At 39.7% G+C, this 27,711-nt stretch overlaps 2 protein-coding genes across 3 annotated transcripts; both read right to left on the bottom strand.

Moving 5' to 3' along the window:
• Positions 1-1,772: 1,772 nt before the first annotated feature.
• Positions 1,773-11,472, bottom strand: LOC105024258 (vesicular, overexpressed in cancer, prosurvival protein 1). Of its 2 annotated transcripts, XM_020043429.2 has the most exons (6): positions 11,160-11,472; positions 9,968-10,026; positions 7,489-7,566; positions 6,878-7,004; positions 5,297-5,427; positions 1,773-2,807 (listed from the first exon to the last, which is right to left on the bottom strand). In XM_020043429.2, exons 4-6 carry the CDS (start codon positions 6,976-6,978, stop codon positions 2,596-2,598), a joined length of 444 nt encoding a protein of 147 aa, XP_019898988.1. In that variant the 5' UTR covers positions 6,979-7,004; positions 7,489-7,566; positions 9,968-10,026; positions 11,160-11,472; the 3' UTR covers positions 1,773-2,595. The 2 variants fall into 2 exon arrangements, with proteins under 2 accessions (XP_019898988.1, XP_010892395.1); XM_010894093.2 differs by lacking the exon at positions 6,878-7,004 and having other exon boundaries at positions 11,066-11,472.
• A 5,236-nt stretch (positions 11,473-16,708) lies between these two features.
• blvra (biliverdin reductase A) lies at positions 16,709-27,568 on the bottom strand. The gene is made up of 7 exons (XM_010894092.4): positions 27,471-27,568; positions 24,790-24,910; positions 22,662-22,781; positions 20,746-20,843; positions 20,490-20,597; positions 18,511-18,679; positions 16,709-17,401 (listed from the first exon to the last, which is right to left on the bottom strand). Exons 2-7 carry the CDS (start codon positions 24,906-24,908, stop codon positions 17,122-17,124), a joined length of 894 nt encoding a protein of 297 aa, XP_010892394.1. The 5' UTR covers positions 24,909-24,910; positions 27,471-27,568; the 3' UTR covers positions 16,709-17,121.
• Between the last annotated feature and the right edge of the window lie 143 nt (positions 27,569-27,711).

Below are 27,711 nucleotides of genomic sequence, written 5' to 3'. Positions count from 1 at the left end.
TTTACATAACTACATAAAAGGCTCTGCAGAATGCACACAAATGAAACATTTGTAGGATGAATGCACTTGCAATGCAAGGAAATAGGTGAAAATCAAGACTGAGAAAATCCATTTGAAATGCAGTGAGATGTGATGTTATATAGGAAATCAATGGTTTGGATTCTACCCCACTACAGTCCAACAGCTTGCATTCAGAGTACAGATTAACTGGTGCTGAGGAGGTTGGTGTTGAATGTCACACTATCATTTTACAGACCTCTGCACTGACACCTAGTGGTTGAAAGCCATCCATAATGTATCAGCCTTATACACTGATCAGCCATAACATTATGACCACTAACAGGTGAGGTGAATAACACTGATCATCTCATTATCATGGCACCTGTCAGTGGGTGGGATATATTAGGCAGCAAGTGAATATTCAGTCCTCAAAGGTGATGTGTTAGAAGCAGGAAAAATGGGCAAGCATTAGGATCTGAGCAACTTTGACAAGGGCCAAATTGTAATGGCTAGACGACTGGGTCAGAGCATTTCCAAAACTGCAGCCCTTGTGGGGTGTTCCCGGTCTGCAGTGGTCAGTACTAATCAAAAGTGGGCCAAGGAAGGAAAAGCGGTGAACCGGCGACGGGGCCAAGGCTCATAGATGTGTGTGGGGAGCGAAGGCTGGCCCGTGTGGTCTGATCCAACAGCCTAGCTACTGTAGCTCAAATTGCTGAAAACGCTAATTCTGGTACTGATAGGTGTCAAGACACACAGTGCATCACAGTTTGTTGTGTATGGGGTGTATGTAGTCATAGACCAGTCAGGGTACCCATGCCACTGCCGAAAGCGCCTACAATAGGCACGTGAGCATCACAACTGAACCACGGAGCAATGGAAGAAGGCGCCTGTTCTGATGAATCATGTTTGCTTTTACATCACGTGGATGGCCGGGGGCGTGTGCATCGCTTACCTGGAGAACACATGGCACCAGGATGCACTATGGGAAGGAGGTAAGCCGGCGGAGGCAGTGTGATGCTTTGGGCAATGTTCTGCTGGGAAACCATGGGTCCTGCCATTCATGTGGATGTTACTTTGACACGTACCACCTACCTGAGCATTGTTGCAGACCATGTGCACCCTTTCATGTCAACGGTATATCCTGATGGCTTTCGCCTCTTTCAGCAGGATTATGCACCCTGCCACAAAGCAAAAATGGTTCAGGAATGGTTTGAGGAACACAATGAGTTCAAGGTGTTGACTTGGTCTCCAAATTCCCCAGATCTCAATCCAATCGAGCATCTGTGGGATGTGCTGGACAAACAGGTCCGATCTATCGAGGCCCCACCTCTTAACTTACAGGACTTAAATTATCTGCTGCTAACGTCTTGGTGCCAGATATCACAGCACACCTTCAGAGGTCTAGTGGAGTCCATGCTTCGATGGGTCTCGGCTGTTTTGGTGGCCAAAGGGGGACCTACACAATATTGGGCAGGTGGTCATAATTTTATGGCTGATCGGTGTATATTAGGAGAATATTTCAAGAGTACTATTTACAATGATGTATTGTAAGTATAATAAAGTATGAAATATGTTGGTCCGTTGTAACACACTTAAGTACACTTATTACTATTTAAATACTATTGTAATACTACTAAGTGTACTAAAGTACAATGCAACTGGTTCCAAAATAATGCACTTTAAGTATACTAATTTATTACATTACCGTTATAACATCATGGGTAAAAAGCACTGAAGTATTAAAGGAATACACTTTCAGACATTTTCCCCCGAGCCAAACTTTATTAGGCAAGCTGGTGATACATTTTATCGGTCTACTATATTAATTCAGGATACCGTGAAATAATTATGAAAAACAATTACCACAATCTACACCTGAATTCATTAGCAAATTGCATAGATTATTGGCTACAATACCTTAATAAAATATTGAAGAAATAAACAAAATGTATTTTGAGAGGAAAGGAAACAAAACTGCTGGTTTGTCCATGGTAATATAGGCTATTGATTGGATCTAAAGTTGTGCCTGAACTAGAGATATTACTTCATGCTTCAACGGCAGTGACATTAAAAACACATCAGACAGTGGGCCATAATACAGTATCCTGAGTGGGTGATCTGAGTGAGTTGTGCTTAGATAGACACAATAGACATTGCTCTTCCAGCTGTCACAGTCTTGTTGACAGGGAACCATGCATGCAGGTAGACTAGGTGTTGACCAGACTCCCTCTGGATGAATGGGTTTTATTCCGTTGGGCCTTACCTCCAGGTCCGCTCTTCATTTTAGAGTGGTGACGTGCAAACAAAAGATTTGCTGTGGTTTATAAATGGCTCTCGGGACCTTTTCCCTGATCCCGGGAAAGCTTCAATGCATGCTTTTGTCCAGGATCAGGGTTCACCCAAGTCTACAGGAAACTGTCCCTTAATGAGTATGGCTGTTTTTACTATATAAAGGCCATTCCATATCTATGGGTATTATGATATCAGACCCACTTTCTGCACGACCTGATCAAAACGTATGATATGCAAAAGAACACTCTCTGCTGGGAGGTATGTCAGGGTTGGACTTTGATTGGCTTGAACTCCTTGTTTTCGTTACAATGTCTTTCCTCCGGTCTCCCTTTTGTCTGTGGTCTGCAGTACCTGTTCATAGGGCGGAGGAGGGAGGTTGCAGTAGGCAGGAGGGGGCGGGTGGTGGTATGGTGCTGCCATGTGGGAGGGGTGGGGAGGGGCCTGTATAGGGTATGAAGAGGAGAGGTTTGTCCCGCCAGGGTCTCCGTAGTTCTGCATAGCAGGCTGCTGTAGTCCTGGATAACAGTGACAGTAGAGGGATTAGGTTACTATATATGTGTAGTATTATTTAACAATGTTTATTAATTCATTTGTTTTACAGAGTCAGCAATTCTATTTTCCATGAGAACCTGGCAAAATGCATACCAATTGCAAGGTTACAAGGCAATAGACATGACCACGTAAAATATGAATAAAAACAAAGAGAACGTACAAGAGGAATAATGATCATTGAAACGTGTTACTGTATAGACAAATCACAAAGGATTTATGATTCAGGTGCATTGTTCAGCATTGATTACCTCACCTATTAAAAATATTTTTAAAGATAATAAGGAGGAGAATAGTCAAAATCAATAGAGAATTGCATCAGAAAAACAACAATCCAAACCCTACTTCTCTATCACACATGGTTCAAAAGCTAGAGACAATTTACTATGTTGATTTTGCATGTAAAGTGAAAACAATCCACTGGCTCAGAAAATCTCCAGCGATGTAACTTTTTTGACATGTAAACAAGGGGGGAAATTGTACTCATATAAGAGCTATTTTAATTTAAATTACTTTTCAAGCACTTTGTCTATAAAGGGGTGATTTTTCAGGTATTCCAGGAATGACATTTCTGAGACCCAAATTCAAGTACTTTAACCGCTTCAAGGACTTTGTGCAAACCCTGGACATAATAACCCTTATTAATGTAGAAAGTCACCTCATCAAAAATCTGAGGGAGATTTGGGGTAAGACAGGCCACAATTAGAATATTTATAGGAAAATGACTAAGCAGCATTTTTCTTAAACAGCTCACTTTCAACAAGTCCACTCAGGGACCAGCATCAACATAGACCCTGGCGCAGCACTGAACTTGAAAATACAGATAAAACGTGGAATATTATGAGGTTTCACTCCTACTCCCTCCATAGGCAGACCATGAAATATTAAAACCTATATTTCCAGGTCAGTGATTTGCAGCTCAGAGGAGTGTGTTCAGAGGAAGAATTGTCACTGTTAAAATAGCAAGGATGTATGTAAAGCCTGACATCACCAGAATGAATGGATCTGAGAAACCCAGCCAGGATTCGATCTAAACACACCCGTATTCCCTTTATAGCGCGCCACTTTTGACAGAGGCCCAAAGAGTCTTTGTCAAAATAAGTGCACTAAACTGGTAATAGGGTACAATTTGGAGAATATGATTACATTCCGTATGAACATATCAGCAACGCTATTACATTCAATAACAACATATTCTATTGGTCCTTAATGACACTTCTCGTATGTTGACAGTGTCAACCTATCTTCTCATAGCTTGGTGAAGTTAAAGTTCACGCTCACCTTGATGACAGGTTAAAGATCAGCGTAATAGTGAAAGGTTAAGAACCAGCATAACAATTAAATGTTAAGGACCAGCATAATGGTGAAAGATTAAGGACCAGCATAATAGTGAAACATTAAAGACCAGCATAATAGTGGAATGTTGAGGACCAACATAATAGTGAAACATTAAGGAACAACATAAAATATGCTAATTGCATTTCATTGTATTGTACTGTACGTTAGTGAAACGTTAAGGACCAGCATAATAGTGAAACGTTAAGGACCAGCATAATAGTGAAACGTTAAGGACCAGCATAATGGTGAAAGGTTAAAGATCAGAGTAATAGCGAAAGGTTAAAGATCAGCGTAATAGTGAATTGTTATGAACCAGCATATCAGTGAAACGTTGAGGACCAGCATAAGTGAAACGTTAAGGACCAGCATAATGGTGAAAGATTAAGGACCAGCATAATAGTGAAACATTAAAGACCTGCATAATAGTGAAATGTTAAGGACTAGCATAATAGTGAAACATTAAGGACCAGCATAATGGTGAAAGGTTAAGGACCAGCATAATAGTGAAACATTGAGGACCAACATAATAGTGAAACATTAAGGAACAACATAAAAGATGCTAACTGCATTTCATTGTACCGTACTTGTACTGTTCAATGATAATAAAGTAGAATCTAATCTAATCTAATAGTGAAACATTAAGGACCAGCATATTAGTGAAACGTTAAGGACCAGCATAATAGTGAAACATTAAGGACCAGCATAATGGTGAAAGGTTAAGGACCAGCATAATGGTGAAAGGTTAAGGACCAGCATAATAATGAAACATTAAGGAACAACATAAAAGATGCTAATTGCATTTCATTGTACTGTATTTGTACTGTTCAGTGATAATAAAGTAGAATCTAATCTAATAGTGAAACGTTAAGGAGCACCGTAATAGATTCATTAATGACCAATAGCACTGGGATATGTTGATAGCGAATGTAATTACATCAATTTAGGTTCATTCTGAAAGTTATTAAGGTTCGCAAGTTAGTTGTATATGTTTGAAATTTGTGAAATATGTGAAATATATGTTAGATATAGCGTGGGGAAGATAAATAAGTTGTGGTCTACATGGGATATAAAAACGTGAAGGACATGACTGAAGTAGGCTGGCGTGATGGAGACTCACCTGGAGCTGTCATTGGGTGTCTCGTGAATGACACATTAAAGGTGTCTTCGGGAAGTGGGGAGGGGTACATGCGCCTGCGGATGAAGAACCCCGTCCCACAGCAGAACAACACACCCATCATCAGCAGCAGCCTGCACACAGACATCCCCAGACAGTGAGACTTAAACAGTCCATTATACACAACTGTTCAAATGTTTTGGGGTAATTTAGAGAATGTCTAAGTAGCACCAGGGCTGACCAGCTCTCCAGCGGGTGACGGTACGTCTCCACCCCAGAATAACCAACCCAAACCAAAGGACAAAGCAGAGATGGACAGTAGGAGAACTCCTCGGATGGCCAGATTCCGATTTCCGAGGAGTTCTCCTACTGTCCATCTCTGCTCTGTCCTTTGGTTTGGGTTGGTTATTCTGTCACGCTTTTGCATGGAGTTTAATACCTTTTACCAAAAATCAAAGGCACAAACAGCAGGAACAAGTAACAGCAGCAGCAAACACACAAAATGACCAACAAGAAACACTGGGGCAGGAGGAACTGAAATAAACAAGGCACAGGTGTAAACAATAAGGACAAAGACTGCATGTAAGAACAAATGACAAAAACCAAACATAATAGGCTACGTTCAAAACCAAAATTTAAACTAAACAGAACATTGTCATTGTGCAAGTACAACAAAATGCAGTTAGCATCTAACCAGAAGTGGAAATAGAAGAGTGCAGATTGTAATTGCCAAGTAGCATATGCAACTGAAATGCAGGGTTAGCATCAATGAGGTTCCTGTTGCAGGGTCTTCAGATTGGCCACGGAGCATCTGCCAAACCACTCTGTGTCGCTTTGCAGTTAATCAGAATGCTCTCGATTGTGCAGTGGTAAATGTTCACAAGGATCTTGGGAGACATGTGGACCTTCTTATGCCTTCTTCAGTAATCCACAATGAGCTCCTGTGTTTTCTTTGCGTTGAGGGTCAGGCGGTTGTCAGTGCACCATACCGCCAGGCAGGAACGCAGTCGTAAATAAAGAGGGAGTAAAGGAGGGGCTCAGCACCCAGCCTTATGGAACACCAGTAATCAGGGTCAGAGTGGAGGAGGTGAAGTTGTCTAACCTGGTCTGCATCTTCTGAAAGACTAAAGGCCAGTTTTATAACTTTTTTAATCAGAAGAACAGTTTTCAGCTGTGCTAACATAATTGCAAAAGGGGTTTCTAATAACCAATTAGCCTTTTAAAATGATAAACATGGATTAGCAAACACAATGTGACATTGGAACACAGGAGTGATGGTTGTTGATAATGGGCTTCTGTACACCTATGTAGATATTCCATTGAAAATCTGCTGTTTCCAGCTACAATAGTCATTCACAACATAAAAAATGTGCTGTATTTCTGATAATTTTTATTTTAAGGGACAACAAACAAGCATTTCTTTCAAAAACAAGGATAAATGAACCAAACTTTTGAGCAGTAGTGTACATGCTCAGTCAACCCCATTAGAATGGTCAGAATAAATACACAGCCTTACACAGCCAGACTAACAGATCAATTAAAGCCTTAAAGAATGAAAAGAAACACCAAAATAAAAAAACTGACCTTTTAGGGGAAGAGAGACATTCATGCATTGAGTCTTTCCTGACATCAATGACAGTCTTTGAATTACAGCATAGGCTCAATTTACTGTACGTCAGGTTCATCCTTGACAGTCTAGACTCATTGAATCCTGACATGGAAGATAGATGAGGGGATATGTATTAGTGTATAGTACACTGCCTTTTCTTTCTAATTGGTGTATTGAATTAGATAAAAAAAAGAGAACATGAATTTCTGTCTATGCAAAACCATAAACAGACACTCCTGCAATCACATATTAACAGAGGAGTTTCTATGCATTTTTTATCAACGCATATCATACACTATCTGTCAAGCATTTCAATGTGGGCCAGTTCAGTTATTCTAAGATGCAGGAAGAAGTCCTTGTATGAGTGGCATGGTCTTAGTAGGAACAAAAAGTAGCTCCCATAGGACCATGAACTCCATGAACAAACCAGGCAATGTTGTACGCATGAATGCACACACGTTAAACAGACAAAGACAAAGAGAAAGAGGAGTGGCAGAGAGAGACAGTGAAACAGAGAGAGTAGGAGGGAGTAGATTAGATTAGTGGGATGAAGCTAGACCGTGAGGTTATTCTTAGGGAAACTCACCAGAAGTACCATAGTCTCTGGATGGAGAGGGCTCTCACACAGCACCGGGTCCCACAACAGTCTTCATAAGACCTGCATCTACAACACACGCATACAGAACACCAGTGTATAGAATACTGACGGAAGACTTTTGTCAAAGATCCTTATTCAAAAAAAGGGGGAAATTGAGGTTCTCAAAGGCACAGTACAATTACCAACAGCAAATAATACTGTGGTGGATGTCTGAAAAGAAAATCTGACAAAAGCACAGAGGCCCAATAAAATAGATGTAAAGGAAATGAAAAATACTCTGCAGTCTAAGATGAATATTAAGTAAACTCGTGAGGGTGTGTAGTAGGTTTGGCTCCAGTTCCATTCATCTCAGAATGCTGTGAAACGCTGATGAAGTTGGATATCTATCAGAACCCCCTGCACAGACGTTGTCAGCATCTCTATACTGGAGAGCTGATGATGAATTGCTGTTATTGTGACCTGACTGCTTTACGTGTGCGCACACACACACACACACACACACACACACATACACACGACATCTGACACTTAAAGTAACTAGATGTTCAATATGTTAGACAAAATGTTTTCACGTCAAATATACAAAATTCAATGCACCAATGAATCACTTACAAATAATAGTAAAAAAATATTTATTAATATACATTAATGTGGGGAATATTGTTAGATACAGTGTGATGTTTTGTTCTCTGTTGATGGGGCATTGATCATTGTTTATCATGCAGAAATGTGATTGGACAGTTCAAGGGATCAGAACTCCCCTCTGCATATTATTCGGAGAGCAGCAGTGGTATGTTTTCAAGGCTGTAGTAATTTGGATTTTAAACACAGTGAGAGGAGTCATTAAATTATTCCGTTTTTAAATAATGAGATGAACCATTACATGATTCTGTTTTTAACATTGGGAGATGTACCATTACATCATTTAGATTTAAAAGTGCTTGTCTTTGGCCGGAATGGTTTAATTTTAGTTTAATTTCCAGTTGCTTTTTCGGAAAAAGAGCCGTCTGGGACGTCTGGAATTGTCTACTTTGATGGAACAAGCTTTATTAATGTATACATGTTGATGAACATAGTCTAATGTGCGATTTATCACTTCATGCACTTTTTCCCCAAAGTCAAGCGCTGGATTTGAGCATAGTGAGATGAACCATTACATGATTCATATTGAAATATTATGAGAGGAAATATTAATATCAAAACATTGTAGATTAACCATTACATGATTCATATTAAAACCTAGTGAGATGAGCCATAACATGAATCAAATGTAAACACAGTGAGATGAACGATTAAATGGTTCATATTAAAACACATAATGAGATGAACCATTACATGACTCAGATTTAAACAGTGAAATGAACCGTTACATGTTTCAGATTTAAACATAGTAAGAGGGGAGCTTTCATAAGATTTAGGCGTCATTACAGATTTCAGAGATTTGTTATACTCTTTATGTTTGTCATCCACTAGCTTAAGCTGCACTTCCATGACAATCCTACTCAAAACTGGAAACACACCCTCTCTACTGTTAGTTCACACTTAAAACCAGCCGTGTGATAAGGGTGAGAGCTACATTCCCAGTTCCATCCATTATACCAGTCATTAGCAGCACAGCGTATAGCTGAGCCAGCATATTCTTACTCCTGCAGTGTTTCAACTCCAAGCAATCAGCCTGCACAATACTGTATTTCACTTGGTCTGTGTGTACACTGACAGAACCAATCCAGTCCAAATGCCCTAGTCACTGCAGCATTGCTAACTCACAGTAATGCGTTCCTTTCTCTCCCAGTGTAACTCAAATTTCAACCTCAGGCTTTACATTTTTAATAACGGCTGCCGATGCACAGCCACGGTTATGCATTTCTCCTCATGCATTTCAAATAAATCCTTACAGGATTCCGCAGCCAGACTAGGGACAGGTCCAAACAGTCTTTATAATTTAAATGACTTAGCCTAAAGTCTAATGATTATAGTCCATTAGTTCTATGATAGAAACCAAAGATCATCTCCAAGGTGATTTTTCAATTCTCTGAATGATGTAAGGGATTTGATCAGCGGATTTGGGAAAGATACAGCTTGTTCATTCATTCCCCTGGCCGGGTCAACCCGAAATCGGGTGCCATGGATTTTCGTAAAATACTCTACGTAGTGTCCTGAGACCACGTTTCAACACCGCGTGCTGGTTGAATGACTGCCAAAATCTGTCTTCTATGATAGCTGAGTCAAAGGCCGATATCGACTCATTATAACATTACCGACCCGAGTGATCTCTTTGTATTCATCTACGTCCAGGGATTTTAATCAAACACAACCCAACCTTTCAACAAGCCAGTGGGAATTCATATATTTCATTCTCTATGGTTAAAGGTTGAACACAAATATTGAAATATGAATGATTACTATTATGTATGCTGCAATGCAATTTTGTCAGTGTATATTTAGTGTATGTGTACGGTATACTTACATGAAATAGATGGGGTAACCTCCTTCAAAATACCAGCAGTACTTCTTGGAAGATGTACACTTAGATAAAAAGAAAACTAGACATTAATTTACAATTGTCGTATGAGATCAGAGCGCAAGTCGGAGTTCGCGTCATGATAATATTTTCTTGAAGCTCAAATGCGATATGAGAGAACATTTGAAATGACCAGTGATTTTAGCGTAGGAAACATGTTAAACATTATTTATGTTATGTGATAGGCTGTCTGGTCATTAACAATGGGGAAGCAAATATTGATTGATATAGGCTAAATAAATTTGATGAACTAAACTTTTGTGCAAGGCTATATAGATCAGAGAGCAACTCATCTGGGGCTCTGACTTAAATGATGACGAGACGGAGACATTCACTTTAGTTTGCTGTCCATCCATCAGCCTGGTTTGTGGGCTGTGAGGCACGCCGGCTAGCCTCGGCCCTTATTTCATAAAAGTAATTCTGGGAAACACTAGCCTACATCTGCCAGGTGGATGTTTTTGTCCACGGTGGTCAATTCCGTTTACACTCATGGTAGCGGGACACAAAAGCAACCCAGCAGTACTGGAGACTGGCTTAATCAGAGGAGCTGGGCTCACGGACAAGGCCACAAGAGCTGTTTGTCACTGCTTCAGCAATGTTACAATTAACAACGGTTGTCAGTACAAGAGCAGTGTGTGTGTGTGTGTGCGTGCGTGTGTGTTTGTGTGTGTACTGTACTTGTTTCGCATCGTGCATTAGGCAAAACTAATTCATATGACAAGATCCAAAGGCCGATAATATAAATTGTTAGTTTTACAAAAACATTACACAATACGGCACGCAACAACACGCAAACTGGTGTAACCTAACTGCAAGTAACTTAACAGTCTAAGTACTTTTCAATATACTACAACCTCTGCATCAGGCATGTTTTGATTACATATCATTCCTTGAGCCTCGGGGTATAGTACGCTAGATCAATACGATCGCAAGCACTCTAAAACCATTGACCCTTTGAATTAAGCAAAATTAGTGCAACATAATTATGGAAGACACTAACTGAATAATGTAGCCTACGTACGATTATAAATATTAGATACTCACCTCTTCCACTAAACAAAACAAAAATATGATTCCACACAGAACTGTCATCGTTCAGGAAATGTCAACAATGTTTACGGACACTAGTCTTATTTACCTAAACATTGTGATATTCAAAAATGCATCAGACATTTTTTGAAATCATTATTCGTCGATCTCGTCGCATAGTGCGTTTTCAGCTTTTTCGAGGCACGAGTCGGCACTGTTTACGCGCTGTTTGTCCGTACCATTGGTCGTTGTGGCTTCAGTCAATCAAGCAACCGAAGCTTATCTATACTTCAGTCTGTCACTGTCAGTTAGTTTTGCGTCGTATTTACCAAGCAAAATACGTCTCTCTGTACAGGCACACAAGATGATCGTCTGACCCGATCATCGCGACACGCCCCTACAGGATTCCACACAGCACTGAAGGACGCAGAAGGATCGCAAATCATCCTGGTAACCTATTTTTAACCCAGAAGAGGATATGACTACGCATGGTCACAACTTCAGTGTTACAACGTTTAGATTAAATGCAGTATCCAATGCAATAGAGCAATGCGATAAATATGAATGAATAAACTATAAACGACCTGGCTACCACAGTCTGCATATTGATCAGCCCGTTATCGTGATAGGAAGGAGACATGCATCTGGGCCCAAGCAGTGCTAGTCTGTATTCTTTGGGGACAGCAACAGAGAATACCTATCAGGCAGGCCTCTGCAATGCTTTAAACATTGCTGGGAGCTTGCCTAAACATATGAAACCTTGTGACTATTTTATGGATTTGAAGCCAGAATCATACAGGAATATAATAAATCAGACATGTTAATTATAACATGGAAAACTTAAGATTTTCAAGCTAATAGTGGCAACAATACACAGTAGCAATAGTCAAATAATGTAAACATGCAGACAATATAAGACAATATAAAACTTGCAGACATAAACATACCACGGCATGTGTATGACTACATCTATTTTTTACTGTTATAATTACATTAAATAATTACATTAGTAATTAAGCACTTAGAGGGGTTGTGGTATATGGCTTGACCTCTTATGCCTTACTGCTACTGTATAATACTCCCTCAACCTGTTAAACAATGTATTGTATTTCTCCTAAAATAAATAAACATTGTAGGGACAACCAAAGTTAGCTTTGCATAGCCAGACCTTGGGTAACATCATTCAAAGATGTCTAAATAAGCCACTTGGCCCGAGAGACTAGTTAAAATTGGTCAAACTGCACTGGATAGAGGGAACTTGACTGACATAGGATAGACCATTATACATCATCACATGGGACCTTCATGGATGGATAACAGTGAAAAGGAATAGAGAAGGCAAATGCCGCAACATTCAGACAGTCCTGCATCAGTTTTCTTAGCCGGCTGGTTTACCAAGTAAATACACTGATAACAGTGGGTAAAAAAAAATTTAAAAATACTTTGGAGAACTCCCTTCAAGTCCTCCTGCATCATAGAAATGTTGGCCAACTGAAAAGTATGAACATGAAAAGTATGAGCATGTACAGCACTCAATACTTAATTGGGGCTCCTTTTGCCTGAATTACTGTGGCACTGCTCAGGTGTTATGAGAGCCCAGGTTGCTCTGATAATGGCCTTCAGCTCTTCTGCATTGTTGGGTCTGGCGTATCACATCTTCCTCTTCACAATACCCCATAGATTTTCTATAGGGTTAAGGTCAGGCGAGATTGCTGGCCAATTAAGAACAGGGATACCATGGTCCTTAAACCAGGTACTGGTAGCTTTGGCACTGTGTGCAGGTGCCATGTCCTTTTGGAAAATGAAATCTGCATCTCCATAAAGTTGGTCAGCAGCAGGAAGCATGAAGTGCTCTAAAACGTCCTGGTAGACGGCTCCGTTGACCTTGGACCTCAGAAAACACAGTAGACCAACACCAGCAGATGACAGGGCACCCCAAACCATCACTGACTGGAAACTTTACACTGGACTTCAAGCAACGTGGATTCTGTGACTCTGCTTTCTTCCTCCAGACCTTGATTTCCAAAGGAAATGCTAAATGTACTTTCATCAGAGAACATAACTCAGCAGCAGTCCAGTCCTTTTTGTCTTTAGCCCAGGCGAGATACTTCTGACGCTGTGTCTTGTTCAAGAGTGGCTTGACACAAGGAATGCGACAGCTGAAACCCATGTCTTGCATACGTCTGTGTGTGGTGGTTCTTGAAGCACTGACTCCAGCTGCAGTCCACTCTTTGTGAATCTCCCCCACATTTTTGAATGGGTTTTGTTTCACAGTCCTCTCCAGGGTGCGGTTATCCCTATTGCTTCTACACTTCTTTCTACCACATCTTTTCCTTCCCTTCGCCTCTCTATGAATGTGCTTGGACACAGAGCTCTGTGAACAGCCAGCCTCTTTAGCTATGACCTTTTGTGTCTTGCCCTCCTTGTGCAAGGTGTCAATGGTCGTGTTTTGGACAGCTGTCAAGTCAGCAGTCTTCCCCATGATTGTGTTGCCTACAGAACTAGACTGAAAGACCATTTAAAGGCCTTTGCAGGTGTTTTGGGTTAATTAGCGGATTAGAGTGTGGCACCAGGTGTCTTCAATATTGAACCTTTTCACAATATTCAAATTTTCTGAGATACTGAATTTCGGGTTTTCATTAGTTGTCAGTTATAATCATCAAAATTAAAAGAAATAAAAACTTGAAATGAACATGTTCTGTTCGTAATTTTTATGGACAGAATTTCTAGGCGCAGCCAGGGGCCGGAGGGTGTCAGGTTTGGGGTCCACACAATTTCGTCTCTGCTCTTTGCAGATGATATTGTCGTGTTGGCCCCTTCTAACCAGGACCTTCAGCATGCACTGGGACGGTTTGCAGCCGAGTGTGAAGCGGTGGGGATGAAAATCAGTACCTCCAAATCCGAGGCCATGGTCCTCAGTCGGAAAAGGGTGGCTTGCCCACTTCAGGTTGGTGGAGAGTGCCTGCCTCAAGTGGAGGAGTTTAAGTATCTAGGGGTCTTGTTCACGAGTGAGGGAAGGATGGAACGGGAGATTGACAGACGGATCGGTGCAGCTTCTGCAGTAATGCAGTCGATGTATCGGTCTGTCGTGGTGAAGAAAGAGCTGAGCCGCAAGGCGAAGCTCTCGATTTACCAGTCAATCTACGTTCCTACTCTCACCTATGGTCATGAGCTTTGGGTCATGACCGAAAGGACAAGATCCCGGATACAGGCGGCCGAAATGAGCTTTCTCCGCAGGGTGGCCGGGCGATCCCTTAGAGATAGGGTGAGAAGCTTGGTCACCCGGGAGGAGCTCAGAGTAGAGCCGCTGCTCCTCCACATCGAGAGGGGTCAGCTGAGGTGGCTTGGGCATCTTTTTCGCATGCCTCCGGAACGCCTTCCTATATTAGTCTGTATGGAATGAATGTATACATTATACAAGTTTCACTTTTTGAATGGAATTACTGAAATAAATCAACTTTTTGATGATATTCTAATTTTATGACCAGCACCTGTATGCATGTTGACTTTCATGTGTAATGGTATCCACATTTCTTTTTAGAGATATATATCCTCAATTTAACATGAACACTATTATTTGGAGGAGGGGTAGAAGGTGGAGAAATGGTTTGGGTCTTATCTACTGGAGTAGCAGGAATGAGTAGTACCTAACAACAGCAGAAGGAAGAGTAGGTTGTACATACAGAGGAAGGTGTGCCAGACAGGAAAATGCTTTAATATTTAAAATAAAAATAAAAAATTGAAATGTTAACAACAAAATACAGGTTCAGAGGGACTGTCAGTGGAAAGACTCCCATACCTTAAGTTTTTTGAAAGCACACAACTTTTCACACTTCGATTTTGTCTTTTAAGTTTTATTACCATCAGCTATGAATCATTTTAAAACAGAGGGAAAAAAAAGGCTTTCTAAGAATTTGGACAAAGACTACCTATTGAATATCATGCTTGGTTTTTGGTACTAAAACCTAGAAAACATTATCAATGGGGGTGTCAGTGCTCTGTCAACGATAACAACTGTTTCTGTAATGGGAATAAAGTAACACTCAAGTTGTCAGAAGACAAAAATATACATCCTCTCCAAGGAATGAACGTGAAATAAAACAAAAAAGTAACAAACAGATGTCAAGTGCAGCACACCGACACATTTTGAAAATGTAGCACACAATATTTTTACCTACCAAAGCCAGCTAAAAATAATCTAACTATGAATTAAACACCTATTGCAAAGTGTTAATGATCAGAGTGTGCAAGGATCAGTTGTCACGGTTCTGCCTTCTAACTTGGAGTTACGGTCATGTCAACATACACACCAGCCATAACATTATGACCACCTGCCTAATATTGTGTAGGTCCCCCTTTTGCTGACAAATCAACCCTGACCCATCGAGGCATGGACTCTGAAGGTGTGCTGTGGTATCTGGCACCAAGACGTTAGCAGCAGATCCTTTAAGTTTGGTAAGTTGCGAGGGGGGGCCTCCATGGATCGGACTGGTTTGTCCGGGACATTCCACAGATGCTTGATTGAATTGAGATCTGAGGAATCTTGAGGCCAAGTTAACACCTTGTACTAATTGCTGTGTTCCTCAAACCATTCCTGAACCATTTATGCTTTGAGGCAGGGCGCATTATCCTGCTGAAAGAGGTTTCCAAGCAGAACATTGCCCAAAGCATCACACTGCCTCCACTGGTTTGCCTCCTTCCCATAGTGCATCCTGGTGCCATGTGTTCTCCAGGTAAGTGACGCACACACCCCCAGCCATCCACGTGATGTAAAAGAAAACGTGATTCATCAGACCAGCGCACTGCGATGCACTGTGTGTTCTGACACCTTTCTATCAGTACCAGCATTAAACTTTTCAGCAATTTGAGCAACAGTAGCTCGTCTGTTGGATCGGACAACATAGGACAGCCTTCACTCCCCACGTGCATCAGTGAGCCTTGGTCGCCCATGACCCTGTCGTCGGTTCACTGCTTTTCCTTCCTTCAACCACTTTTGATAGATACTGACCACTTCAGACCAGGAACACCCCACAAGGGCTGCAGTTTTGGAGATGCTCTGACCCAGTTGTCTAGCCATCACAATTTGGCCCTTGTCACACTCGCTCAGATCCTTACACTTGCCCATTTTCCCTGCTTCTAACACATCAACTTTGAAGAATCAATGTTCACTTGCTGCCTAATATATCCCACCCACTGACAGGTGCCATGATAACGAGATTATCAGTGTTATTCACTTCACCTGATAGTGGTCATAATGTTATGGCGGATCGGTGAAATGTGTTCTGAGGTAAAGCACATATATGAACCCCAGAAGCCAATGGTAAAGCATCAAAGCCAGAAAACCACAGGAACGTCACATTAGATCCCAAAATAGTTCACTTAAGTAACAGTGCAAACATCAACCCACAGACCTAACCCATGGTAAAATGATCGGTCAGTGTATTGTGTATATGTATGTGATCTGTTATAACACTAAGATAATACGCTGACATGCCTTGGAGGCGTTTTGTTTGCAAAAACATTGTACATTTAGGAATAAAGTCCCTTTATAATTTAAGGTGGCTCAGTGTCAGCAGCACAGCATGTCTGAGTAGTTGTTCTTTATCAGGCTTAAAGGGATATTTCAGGATTTAGGCAACAAGCCATTTTATCCCCATAGTCAGCAGAACTTGTTTATTACATTTTTATATCTCCGTGTACAAATACAAAGAAAGTTGTATTCTAGCAACATTGCTAATTAGCTTTAGCACAATACAAAAACATTTAGCATGCCAGTTGATTCTGTAGACTTCCAGTCATTTTGGCAATTCTAGTTAGTTAGGCTAGCCACATTACCACATTTTCTTTTTTATCAACACGCTTATCTGTGTCTGGGGAGGTAAAGCAAGCGTACCATTACCAAAATATCTCTTTAAGCATAAATTATACCCTACACAAAAACTAAATGCAAGAATAAATGTGTGTTTGCATTTGCTATGAATAAATGATGACCACATCTTGTGCACTCTAATATCCAGTAATAGACTTATGTGGCCCCTCTAGGTAGCAGTCTTGGGCCCCCCTGTTTGTCTTCAGGCATCCTGGGTTAGTCCCTGGCTCTGCTCGCTCAGCTGCTGGATGCGGTCGGCCAGCTCTAGACAGTGGAGAACTCTCCAGCGTTCTGCATGGAGCTGATCACGGGGCACCTGGCCCATTAGCTTCTGGCTGAAGAGCACCAGGTCCTGCATGAAGAGACCCACAGGCTCCCTGGGGGCCGGGGGCAGCTGGGTTATGGTGCAGGAGTCAAAGTGGAAATTGATATTCTTGGCTCTGGGCAGGCCGGGACCACGCTCCTCAATCCACGTCAGACACCTATATTAAAGCCATATACAGTTAGGTCCGGAAATAATTGACATGTTTTGTTATCTTGGCTATTTGCAAAAAAATAAAAATAAACAGAGATAGCAGGAACATTAGGAGTGGCCAAATCAACAGTTTGGTACATTCTGAGAAAAAAAGAACACACTGGTGAGCTCTGCAACACAAAATGAAAAAAGGGGGGGAAAAAAGGGAAATTATGGAGAAGGCTTGGAACGGCTCATGATCCGAAGCATACCACATCATCTTTAAAACATGGTGGAGGCAGTGTGATGGCATGGGCATGCATGGCTTCCAATGACACTGGGTCACTAGTGTTTATTGATGATGTGACAGAAGACAAGCAGCCTGATAAATTCTGAAGTGTATAGGGAATTATTGTCTGCTCAAGTGTCTGCGAAGTTGATTGGACAGTGCTTCACTTCACGGATAGACGATAACCCAAATCATACTGCGAAAGCAGCGTTTAAAGCAAAGAAGTGGAATATTCTGCAATGGCCAGGTCAGTCACCTGATTTCAAATCCATTGTGGTGGTGTACAGAGACAAAATTATTAAAATTGTGTCAGTGGTCAAATATTTCCTGACCTAACTGTAAAAAAGTCAGAAGGGCAGAGTTTCAGGGTTGGACAACCATGATTTTCTTGATAATAAATACAGGAATGTCCTGGCAGAACATCTAAGTATGAGGTGCTGAAGGACATTACAGTTGCTCTCAAAAGTATTCACATGCTTAGAACATTGTGTTTACATTTTATTGTGTTTCAACATGAAATCCAAATGGATGCAATTAGGAGTTTTTGCCAAAGAATGCAAGAAAGTCCAGAATGTCTAAGTGAAAAATATAATCTACAAATGGTTCTAAATTAGCATGATGCTGCCACCTATTTACAGAAACATTTTTAACATGGACATTATACACTTTTGTGTCAATCAGTGGGAAAAAACACCTGATTAATTTTAATGTTCTAACAGAAAATGTGGAAAAGTACTAGGGGAGGGGATGAATACCTTTGAGAACCACTGTATCTTATATGGGATATGATTACTTGATATTATATTTGACATGATAGTTGAACTTAATGGAGAGCAGAGAGTACATACTTGTTGTCTTTGGTCATGAGTTGTGCGGTCATCTTAGTGTACATTTTCTCCTGGTCTTCCACCATGCTGGCAGCGGTGACACGTAGCTCTCCAAACATCTCCACCAGCCAGGTGAGTCGGGCAATACCACTGAAAGATGGGAACCCGAAGCCTGGCTTCAGTGGACCTCCTTTCAGCAGACACACAGGAATACCACAGAAGAAGTTGTAATTGGACGTATAATGGGACAATAGCATATCATATGAAACTCTCCGGCACCCCATAAGAGAACTACTGGCTAAAAAGTATGCAACTCTAACATAGCCTATTTTTATATGTTTTGCATTTTCAGTGGTATTCAACCCTCCCCTCAGGGACCCCCAGACATTGCATGTATTTGATCTAGTCGAGAGCTAGCTTAAATCAAGTGTTGGGCTGTCCGTGTTGAAAATAAACATGCAGCACTGAAGTGAATTTCCCCAATAGATTACACTTCCCTTTGCGATGGCCACCTCCTACTGTTGAACATAGAAAATTAACTAGACTAGGATAAACTACTACCACAGTCTCCACTCTCCAGCTCTGGCACAGATTCATAGTCAACAGTCAGCCACTACGCAATACTGTCATCGGAGGTTGTGTGGAATGGATAACTATGATTTACGACTCAATCATGGTTGCTTTAGAAGAACCCTATTCATATGAATCTACCAGCTTGTTCCCCAGTGTGCTTCTGATGAAATAGGACAGAGCTATCTGCAACCCAAATGAAACCCTATTCCCCTATATAGCACGCTACTAATAAAGAAAGTAGTCCACTCTTCAGGGCATAGGGTGCAATTTGACCCTACCATGAATGCTACTCATGCTATATTTCCGAGCACACACAGAGCACACCAATAGGCGTACTGTAGTGACTGAAAACACAAGTTGCTTTGACAGGAGTTATTTCATGTAAAAAGCTCTGTATTTAAATATTCATCCCACTGTCTTCTGATCCTCATCAATCTGCTACATGCCAGCCAGTCACATTCTGCAGCACATCTTGTATTTTAGGTGATACTACAGTGCATTTGGAACCCTTTCACCGTTTCCACAATTTGTTACGTTATAACCATCCATTCTAAAATTTACTAAATTGATCAATCTACACACAATACTTTAGCCTTTTGGCAAACTCCAAGTGGGCTGTCATGTGCCGAGTGACTTCAGTCAGGTCACACTAGCATAACGACCTTATTGGTGGAATGTTGCAGAGGAGGTTGTCATTAAGGAAAGGTTCTCTTCTCCACTGAACTCCTCAGTCAAATTGACTGTCACCTCCCTGACCGAAGTCCTTCTTCCCTGATTGCTCAGTTAGGCCGGGGCGACATGCTCAAGGAAGTGTTGGTGGTCCTTAACTTCTTCCATTTAAGAATGATGGAGGCCACTGGGTTCTTGGGGACCTTCAATGCAGTGGATATTTTTGATACCCTTCCCAAGATCTGTACCTCGACACAATCCTGTATCCGAACACCACAGACAATTCCTTCGACTTAGTGGCTTGGGTTTTGTTCAGACATGTACTGTCAACTGTGGGACCTTATATAGAGAGGTGTGCCTTTACAAATCATGTCCAATCAATTGAATTTACCACAAGTGGACTCCAATCAAGTTGTAGAAACATTTCAAGGATGACAAATGGAAACAGGATGTACCGGAGCTCAATTTGAAGTGTCATAGCAAAGGGTTTGAATACTTACGGAAATAAGGTTTTTCTGTCTTTTATTTTCAATAAATTCGCTATTAAATATACAAAACAGTTTTTATGCTTTCTCATTATGAGGTATTGTGTGTAGATTGATGAGGAATTTGTTTATTTTAGAAGGAGGATGTCACGTAAAAAAATCTTGAAAAAGTTAATGGGTCTAAAACTTTCGGAAATCACTATCTGTATCAGTGGTGTTGGCACCTTTGTTTTATTTAAGAGGATGAGTCCTTCCAAGACCTGGCTGTCTCACCTGTGAAGTGAAGGAATCCCTCCTCTAACTTCTTCCCTGCTATATCTTTCTTCAGCTGTTTGTACTCCGCTGTCAGGAGTTCTATATGCTCCTCATGTAGGACCACTCCTAGAAACAAAAAAGGAAGAACCAAGAAACTGGTTTAGATACACATTTTACAACATTATCCAAGTTGTCATATAAACTTCACCAAGTCTTCTATGTAGATGTCAAATTGAACAAAATGAAGATCTCCCAATTATTCTGTTCAGCTCACCCTTTTCTTGAGCAAGGTTTGAGAGGTCCACAGCAGTCCTGTGTGTCATGGCCATAGGATATTCTATACAGACATGCTTCCCAGCTTCCAGAAACATCCTGCGCTCCAATACAACATGCAACAGTATGTAGTATAGGACAACTTCATTTTTTACAGAAGGCCATCCAAGAAAGTGCTTGAACAGAACATTAATGAGGTTTCTAACACCATTTAACAACAACTCAAATGTAACCTAGCTCCTTAGGTCAGATTTGGACACTAATAAGTATCTAAATTGGATCATAGGGTGTGCATAGTAATATGGAACTTATGATGCTAGAGCACAGCCTCTGTGCTTCGCAGTGCTATACAGGTTTGACAAGCATACATTCTGAGCTTGAGCAATGGACGCATAATTAAGATACGTGAAACCTGCAAGTAGTTTCTGAATGAGGGAAAAGCTTTAATATAAGAGCAAATTTTTTAAAAGACGATTTTTTGGGGGGATTATAATAAACAAACAATACATTCATGCAAGCAATCCATAACACTGGCGATCACTTCACATTGCCACATCTTAAAACGCATCATATACAGTCACTGTTTATGATCGTTATGTTTGTTCTGAACATAAAGAGCCCATTGTGTCTATTGTGAAGAACAATGCACCTGAATACACTAATTACATTATGTTCTATGCACACTGAAATTACCATCTGTTTCTCTGAATTGTCAGACTCACCAAACATTCCTTAAATTTGATACCATGGTATTCATGCACATTTTATAACGCTTATGTAAGAAACACATTTTTAAATGCAGCCTTCTCCACAAAGGCCAATTCATAAAAGCACAAGGGTTAATAAAACCACAATTACCAGTAAGAGCCATTGGTCAATGCTTTAACAACCCAGGGTGTTCACAGTTGGGTAAATTCACATTGACCACTTTTAAACTCCTGCACTTCTCAAAACAATACTTCCAATTAAAGTGACACAAAACACAATATAATGAGGTATCCTGTATGGGAAAAGTCCATCTTATAACAGCTTTTCCCCCGTTACAGTAGGAAGGACAGTACCTGCTGCTCCATTTAGACAATTAGCATGGAACTGTCTAGCAGTGAAATGTAATGGGCATTAACCAAACATTGTTTGTAAACATCTTCATTAAGCAGCCTAAAATAACAATCCATTATTGAACAGCCTATCTCTACCTGTCTGTGCATTTATCGAGAGAGAGAGAGAGCGAGCGAGTGAGAGAGCGAGAATGTATTCGCCACATTCTGCTGTTCATGAGAGCAATTAGATCGTCTTCTCTAGCATTTGAGAGGTGGACAATCAACAGCAGCAGTAATATGTTATGGGCACAGTGGAGCCATTATTGACATGGATAGAAACTAGACCTGATCTCAGAAGTTGTACAATGCGGGTATATTGAACAGGTTGTCAAACTGTCAATTTTTGTGTCTCAACATTTCTATAATACAGTGGTTCCCAATTACCCCCAACAGTACACATTTTCATTGTAGCCCCAGACAAATACAGCTGATTCAACTTGTCAACTAATTATCATTGAGTTGAATTGGGTGTACTTGTCCAGGGCTACAACAAAAATGTGCGCTGTTGGGGGTACACGAGGACCGGAGTTGGGAACCACTGGTATAATATGTATAGCTTGGGAACTACCAATGTTAACACAGTTGGCCTGAGGGCCTGGTAAATGGCCTGAGGGCCTCAATAAATGGTTAATTAACACACTATTTTAACACCAAGAGGGATCCTCAGAAATGCAACTGTGTGCACAGTGCTGACTCCTAGTGGTGAAAACATACAGAAAGCCCCACCATAGCAGAATTTTAGACAGTAAGAAAACTGATGAAGGCATAACTACCACAGAGGACTAAAGTAGAAATAGGGTTAGAGACCGACTTTTACCTGACATTTTCCTCGTGAGCAGAATTTTCAGAGCACACAAAGGCCACCTTTATGTCGTCTCTACTCAAGGCATCCTCAAAAGTGATCTGTTTCACACCCTGGTGCTCCTCCAGGATCCTCCTATTGCAAGACAGCACCACAGTTATATTAAATAGATGAATGAAATAGGGCCAAGCCAACTTCAAGTTAATAACTCTGTTTAATTTTCAGTATTTTGACATGGACCATCACTTAGTGCCTTTGGAAGGTATTCAGACCTCTTAACTTTCGCCACATTTTGTTACATTATAGATTTAATTTACAATGGATTACATTTGTCAATTTTTTTGCCATTGATCTTCACACAATACCCCACAATGAGAAAGCACAATCTTGATTTTAGAAATGTGTGCCAATTTATTGGGAAAAAAATACAAATAGCTTGTGTACATAAGTACTCAGAGAATTCCGCGGAAGCCATGACTTTGTGATTACTCTGACATGCACAGTGATGCGTGTGACCATATATAAACAAGTGTGTGCCTTTTGAAATCATGTCCCATCAAATAAATTTGCCACAGGTGGCCTCCAGGAGAGTTCTTGAAACATTTCAAGAATGACCAAAGGTCACGCAATATAGCTGAGCTCAATTTGATGTGCATGGCAAATGATCTGAATACTTCTGTACTTTAGGGGTCGACCGATTATCAGGATTGTTAATTTGTCTGATATGATGGCCAATACAAAATATTATTTTTAAATGCGCTCCACTGGCTCAGATGCAGTCTCTGAAAGCGTTCTGCTTGTAGCGTGGCACAATGTATTATCGGATCGGTTATACCTCAAGTGTAAAGAGCCAATCTACACTGCACATGCTTGTGAGAGAGATGTGGTAAATAGGAACGTTGAGAAATGCCCTGCTATTTTCTGAAAGTTAGGAATGCTGACATTGCTGAAGTTTTAATAAACTTCACAATATATGCTGAAGTTGCAACAAACATTACAATCATTTTGATCTATTTATATTATGACAATACCCAGTTTACCGGTTTTTGTGGACTAACATTACTCCATTTAAAGTGCCTGAAGTAATGTTTTGGTGTAGCCTACTAGCAGAACAGACAGAACTTGACTTAACTTTTATATTCTTGATCGTCACTTGAACCAAGACTGTACATACACTGATGACACAGTAGCAGAAATACTCAGCGAAATATAAGGTTGTTTGGAAACTGGTTCCCTGTTATCATGTCAATACTTTACGTTCATAGAATTGAAACCGGCGGTCTATGAGTGGAGCGAAGCCCCATAGGGGATAAGGGGACGTTTCATTCATTTTTTATTAATTCAATGCATTTTTACAGGAAAGAAACCTGACAAACATTGTAAACAGTAAAATGTACCTGTTTTGGGGAACTACTAAGTTAATTATTTTATCTATGTAAAATTTCTGTTAAGTTTACAAGAAATGCTGCTAGAAGCTCCCTACAATGTATTCTTCAGAATAAATAATAATGTTTAAATAAATAAGAATAATGTTTAAATGTTCTGTATTAAAATAAACATATGCTTACACACCATATAATGGATGTTTTGTGTTGGGGTTTTTGCTACTTGAAATGTTTCCTGTAAAATAAGATTTTTACTGCAAATGTGTATCGTCCCCCAAATATAAGTAATTGGTCTTCTTGATCACTAATAATCGGTATCGGTATCGGCCTTGATAAACCCATATCAGTCAACCCCTAATGTACATGACATGTTAGCTTTTTTCCATTTTGAATAAATTGGCACAAATTCCTAAAATGTGGGGTTAGGGTACCTAACCCTTTCGCTTTGTGATTACGGGGTACCGTATGTAGCTTGATGGCAATTCTTTATGGAATCAAAACTAATTCCATAAAACAAATAAAATGTGAAGAAAGTGAAGGGTTCTGAATACGTAGTTTTTTATTCTACCAGTTTTTACATTTTCAATAAATTGGCAGAAATTCCAAAAATGTGTTTTCACTTTGTCATCATGGGGTATTGTTTCCTGCAAAAAAAACAGCATCTATATAGCACCTGCATATAGACTCTGATTTCACTTTCTTTTGTATAATACATTTAGTTTTTTTACAAAGTTCCACAAAGATGTCATATGCCTCACCTGGATATGAATCCTTTGACACTCAGCTTCTCAGCAGTGCTAGAGGGCAGAGGGGCTAGAATGTCCCGGATCCTCACAGCCCCTACTGTCCCCATGCCCATAACTACTGATCCAAACATATCTGGGAAAGAGATACCATATGGAAAATGAATACATTATAAAACTATTAAATTTTTTGGGATACATTGAAAAACAACAAAATTGGCCAATTAATGTATTTATGGAAATGCAATTAATGCATTTACAAATATATTACTAAATGCAAATATAATGTATCAAGAAATGTTGTAGATGCATTTGAAAATGTATTAGAAAATATATACTAACTATATTTTTCTATACATTTGGAAAATATATCTTTCAATGCATTTAACATTTTTTAAATATACAGTGACATTTGGCAGGACATGTCTCAAACCCTTAATATTTGACTTCCATGTCAAGCATGATAACCACTGCTCCAAACAGGGATGACTCTTTTAGAGAGGCGAGTTGTAGCCTTACCAAGGTTGGTACAGTACGTTAGTATATTGGTGACTGCAAGATGAAATGCATTGAAATGTGTATCTGTAAATAAATATATGTATTTCAACTCCTACAAGTGATGTCATCAATGCATCATTAAAATTGTTGTTTGTATATTCACTGTTTGAAGACAAGTGCGCTGCATTTCTTTAGAAAATCCTGCCCTAATAATGGCTGTAATATAATATTGATTTCAGAAAGAAAACCATCCCTGGGTTATACATTTTGACATACATTTCATGATAAAAAGTGAAATAAATTTTTGATACCTGAAATGTAATTTGAATAAAGATAAATGTTTGTATATATTTCTAAATAATTTCAGAATGAAAGGTGAAATACATTTGCATATCTGAAATGTATTTTGAATAAAAAGAAGGTTTTTTTTGTGCAATTTTTATCTTTTTATTCCGATATCTGTCTAACACATTAGATTATCTGGGACAGGTCACTTTGTAATCTGGGACACATGTATTAAACTTAAAAAAAAGCTTAAATGACTATGTATACCAAGATCAATATCACCAATTTATTAAAAAAAAAGATGACAAGGAAAGAAAGCTGAATAAGAAATAGAAATCATCAATTCATAGAAATCGCTTCAATTCATAAACAACGTTTCATTTTCATAAAGATATCCAGTAAACTACTTTTAATCTCTACATGGAATTTGTTGATCTATCATGTTTTTTCCTGACGCTGTGATACCATTGTATTCTTTAATATATTTCATTTAGTTCATTATATATGTCATATTTTCGCTGACTAATGACTCATTTGCACATGATGAACAACTGTAAAATACTGTGTGTGTGAGAGAGAGAGGGAGAAAGAGAGGATCAGGTTTAAAAGTGATGAACAGAAAGAGCAAGTGTGCGTGTGTGTGTCTGAAAAACATTGTCTACTAGCATTAGAAGAAGTCAACTCTTTGGGGCTAGTTGGCAGGCTAATGTGACTGAAGTTAGCTAAGTAGGCAACCAGAAAACATGCTAGCTAGCTTGGTCTCTAAGCAGACAATCAGTTAAACTATATGTGACCAATAGTGACGGCTATACAAGGCTTCATTAGAGTTCTTCAAGCAGGATATATTATGCTAGCAGAGAATTTATCTTTCAAAATAAAAGCCATCCTTGAAATATGTAAAGCAATATAGTTAGCAATCTACTCTGTACCTTTTATGTTTAATGTCCGTTCCAATATTGTTTGTGTCTGTTCTTTTTTTACAGACTAGATCATTAACTATATTGCTTTATACATTTAAATGATGACTTTTATTGTGATAAAGAGGATCTGAGTGCTGCCAGCATAATATCCTGCTGCTAAAATAACGCCAATGAAGCCTCTTTTGGCCATAAGTGACCAAATAACCACGTATGCAATTTAAGGAAGTCCCAAAATGCATATTACCCCCATTCAAAGAACAAAAATGACTGTCCCAGATTACCTAAAGCATGATGTCCCACATTATCAATCATATTTTGATAATATGGGTAAACAAAAAAATTGGTAAACTAAAACACATTTAACACCTTCGTGCACATTTTTGTTGCTTGAATAGATCAAACTTAATTTGATAACTAGCATTAATTTAACAAATAATCTTGTCAGAATCCTACATCACTGACTTTTCATGCAATTCCTAGGGGAGCATCTAACTAACATTAACACTGTCCCTTTCTGTGAGATCACCCCAATGAAGTCATGTGATTTCAGTCATATGACATCCATACCAAACCTATAGTAAAAGTCCTGTCGACTAGATTTGGTTAAAACACACACTGGAGCTTCGTTTACCCAATGTCACATTACCCAATGTCTCATATTGGACCCTATTTTCACTTTTGTTGACGGCAGTGCATCGTCAAATATAAATGCCCTGTCATGTGATCAGATCACAAGAACCGTAGAATCCTCAAATAGGCCTATTAATTGCCTTATATAAGAAAAAATCAGATAGTGATCAGAAAATTCATATTGACATGAAAATGAACCATCGATGCCTCACAGAAAAAATAAATACAGTAACACAAGACAGCTGCAATAAGATGGAGGTAAAATGCTCTCGTTGAATGATTAGTTTGGAAGTATAGCAAACATTCGAACTATTTAACAATCAAGATTGATGTGATGTGATTTGATGTGATGTGATGTCCTACCGTTCTCAAAAGTATATAATTCTTCTGCCAAACAAAGTAAACGAAGCCCACCTTTCTACCAGACATATATTCTGCCAGCAGCACTAGCGTCATAATAGTATTGTAATGAGGAAACCTTCAGAATAAAAGCGCCAATGACAATATATTGCATAGTGTATAATTCGTTTTAAAGATGGTAACGTGTAAAGACAAGGCAAGTTTTCTAATGAATGCGAAGAGCAAATAATAGAAGTACATAGGT

This window comes from Esox lucius, chromosome 3 (genome assembly GCF_011004845.1).
Source record: "Esox lucius isolate fEsoLuc1 chromosome 3, fEsoLuc1.pri, whole genome shotgun sequence".
Lineage (NCBI taxonomy): Eukaryota > Metazoa > Chordata > Actinopteri > Esociformes > Esocidae > Esox > Esox lucius.
This window is presented reverse-complemented; position numbering and strand designations above follow the sequence as displayed.

Excerpts from the sequence above, each read along its gene's own strand:
- blvra (XM_010894092.4), bottom strand. The coding sequence starts at position 24,908 with ATGTTTGGATCAGTAGTTATGGGCATGGGGACAGTAGGGGCTGTGAGG. Across the intron at positions 20,844-22,661 it reads GCTCACGAGGAAAATGTCAG|GATGTTTCTGGAAGCTGGGA; the intron begins GTAAAAGTCGGT and ends ATTGGAGCGCAG. Across the intron at positions 18,680-20,489 it reads GGGATTCCTTCACTTCACAG|GAGGTCCACTGAAGCCAGGC; the intron begins GTGAGACAGCCA and ends GTCTGCTGAAAG.
- LOC105024258 (XM_010894093.2), bottom strand. The coding sequence starts at position 11,113 with ATGACAGTTCTGTGTGGAATCATATTTTTGTTTTGTTTAGTGGAAGAG. Across the intron at positions 10,027-11,065 it reads TGTTTTGTTTAGTGGAAGAG|TGTACATCTTCCAAGAAGTA; the intron begins GTGAGTATCTAA and ends TTTTTATCTAAG. Across the intron at positions 5,428-7,488 it reads CAGAGACTATGGTACTTCTG|GCTGCTGCTGATGATGGGTG; the intron begins GTGAGTTTCCCT and ends GTCTGTGTGCAG.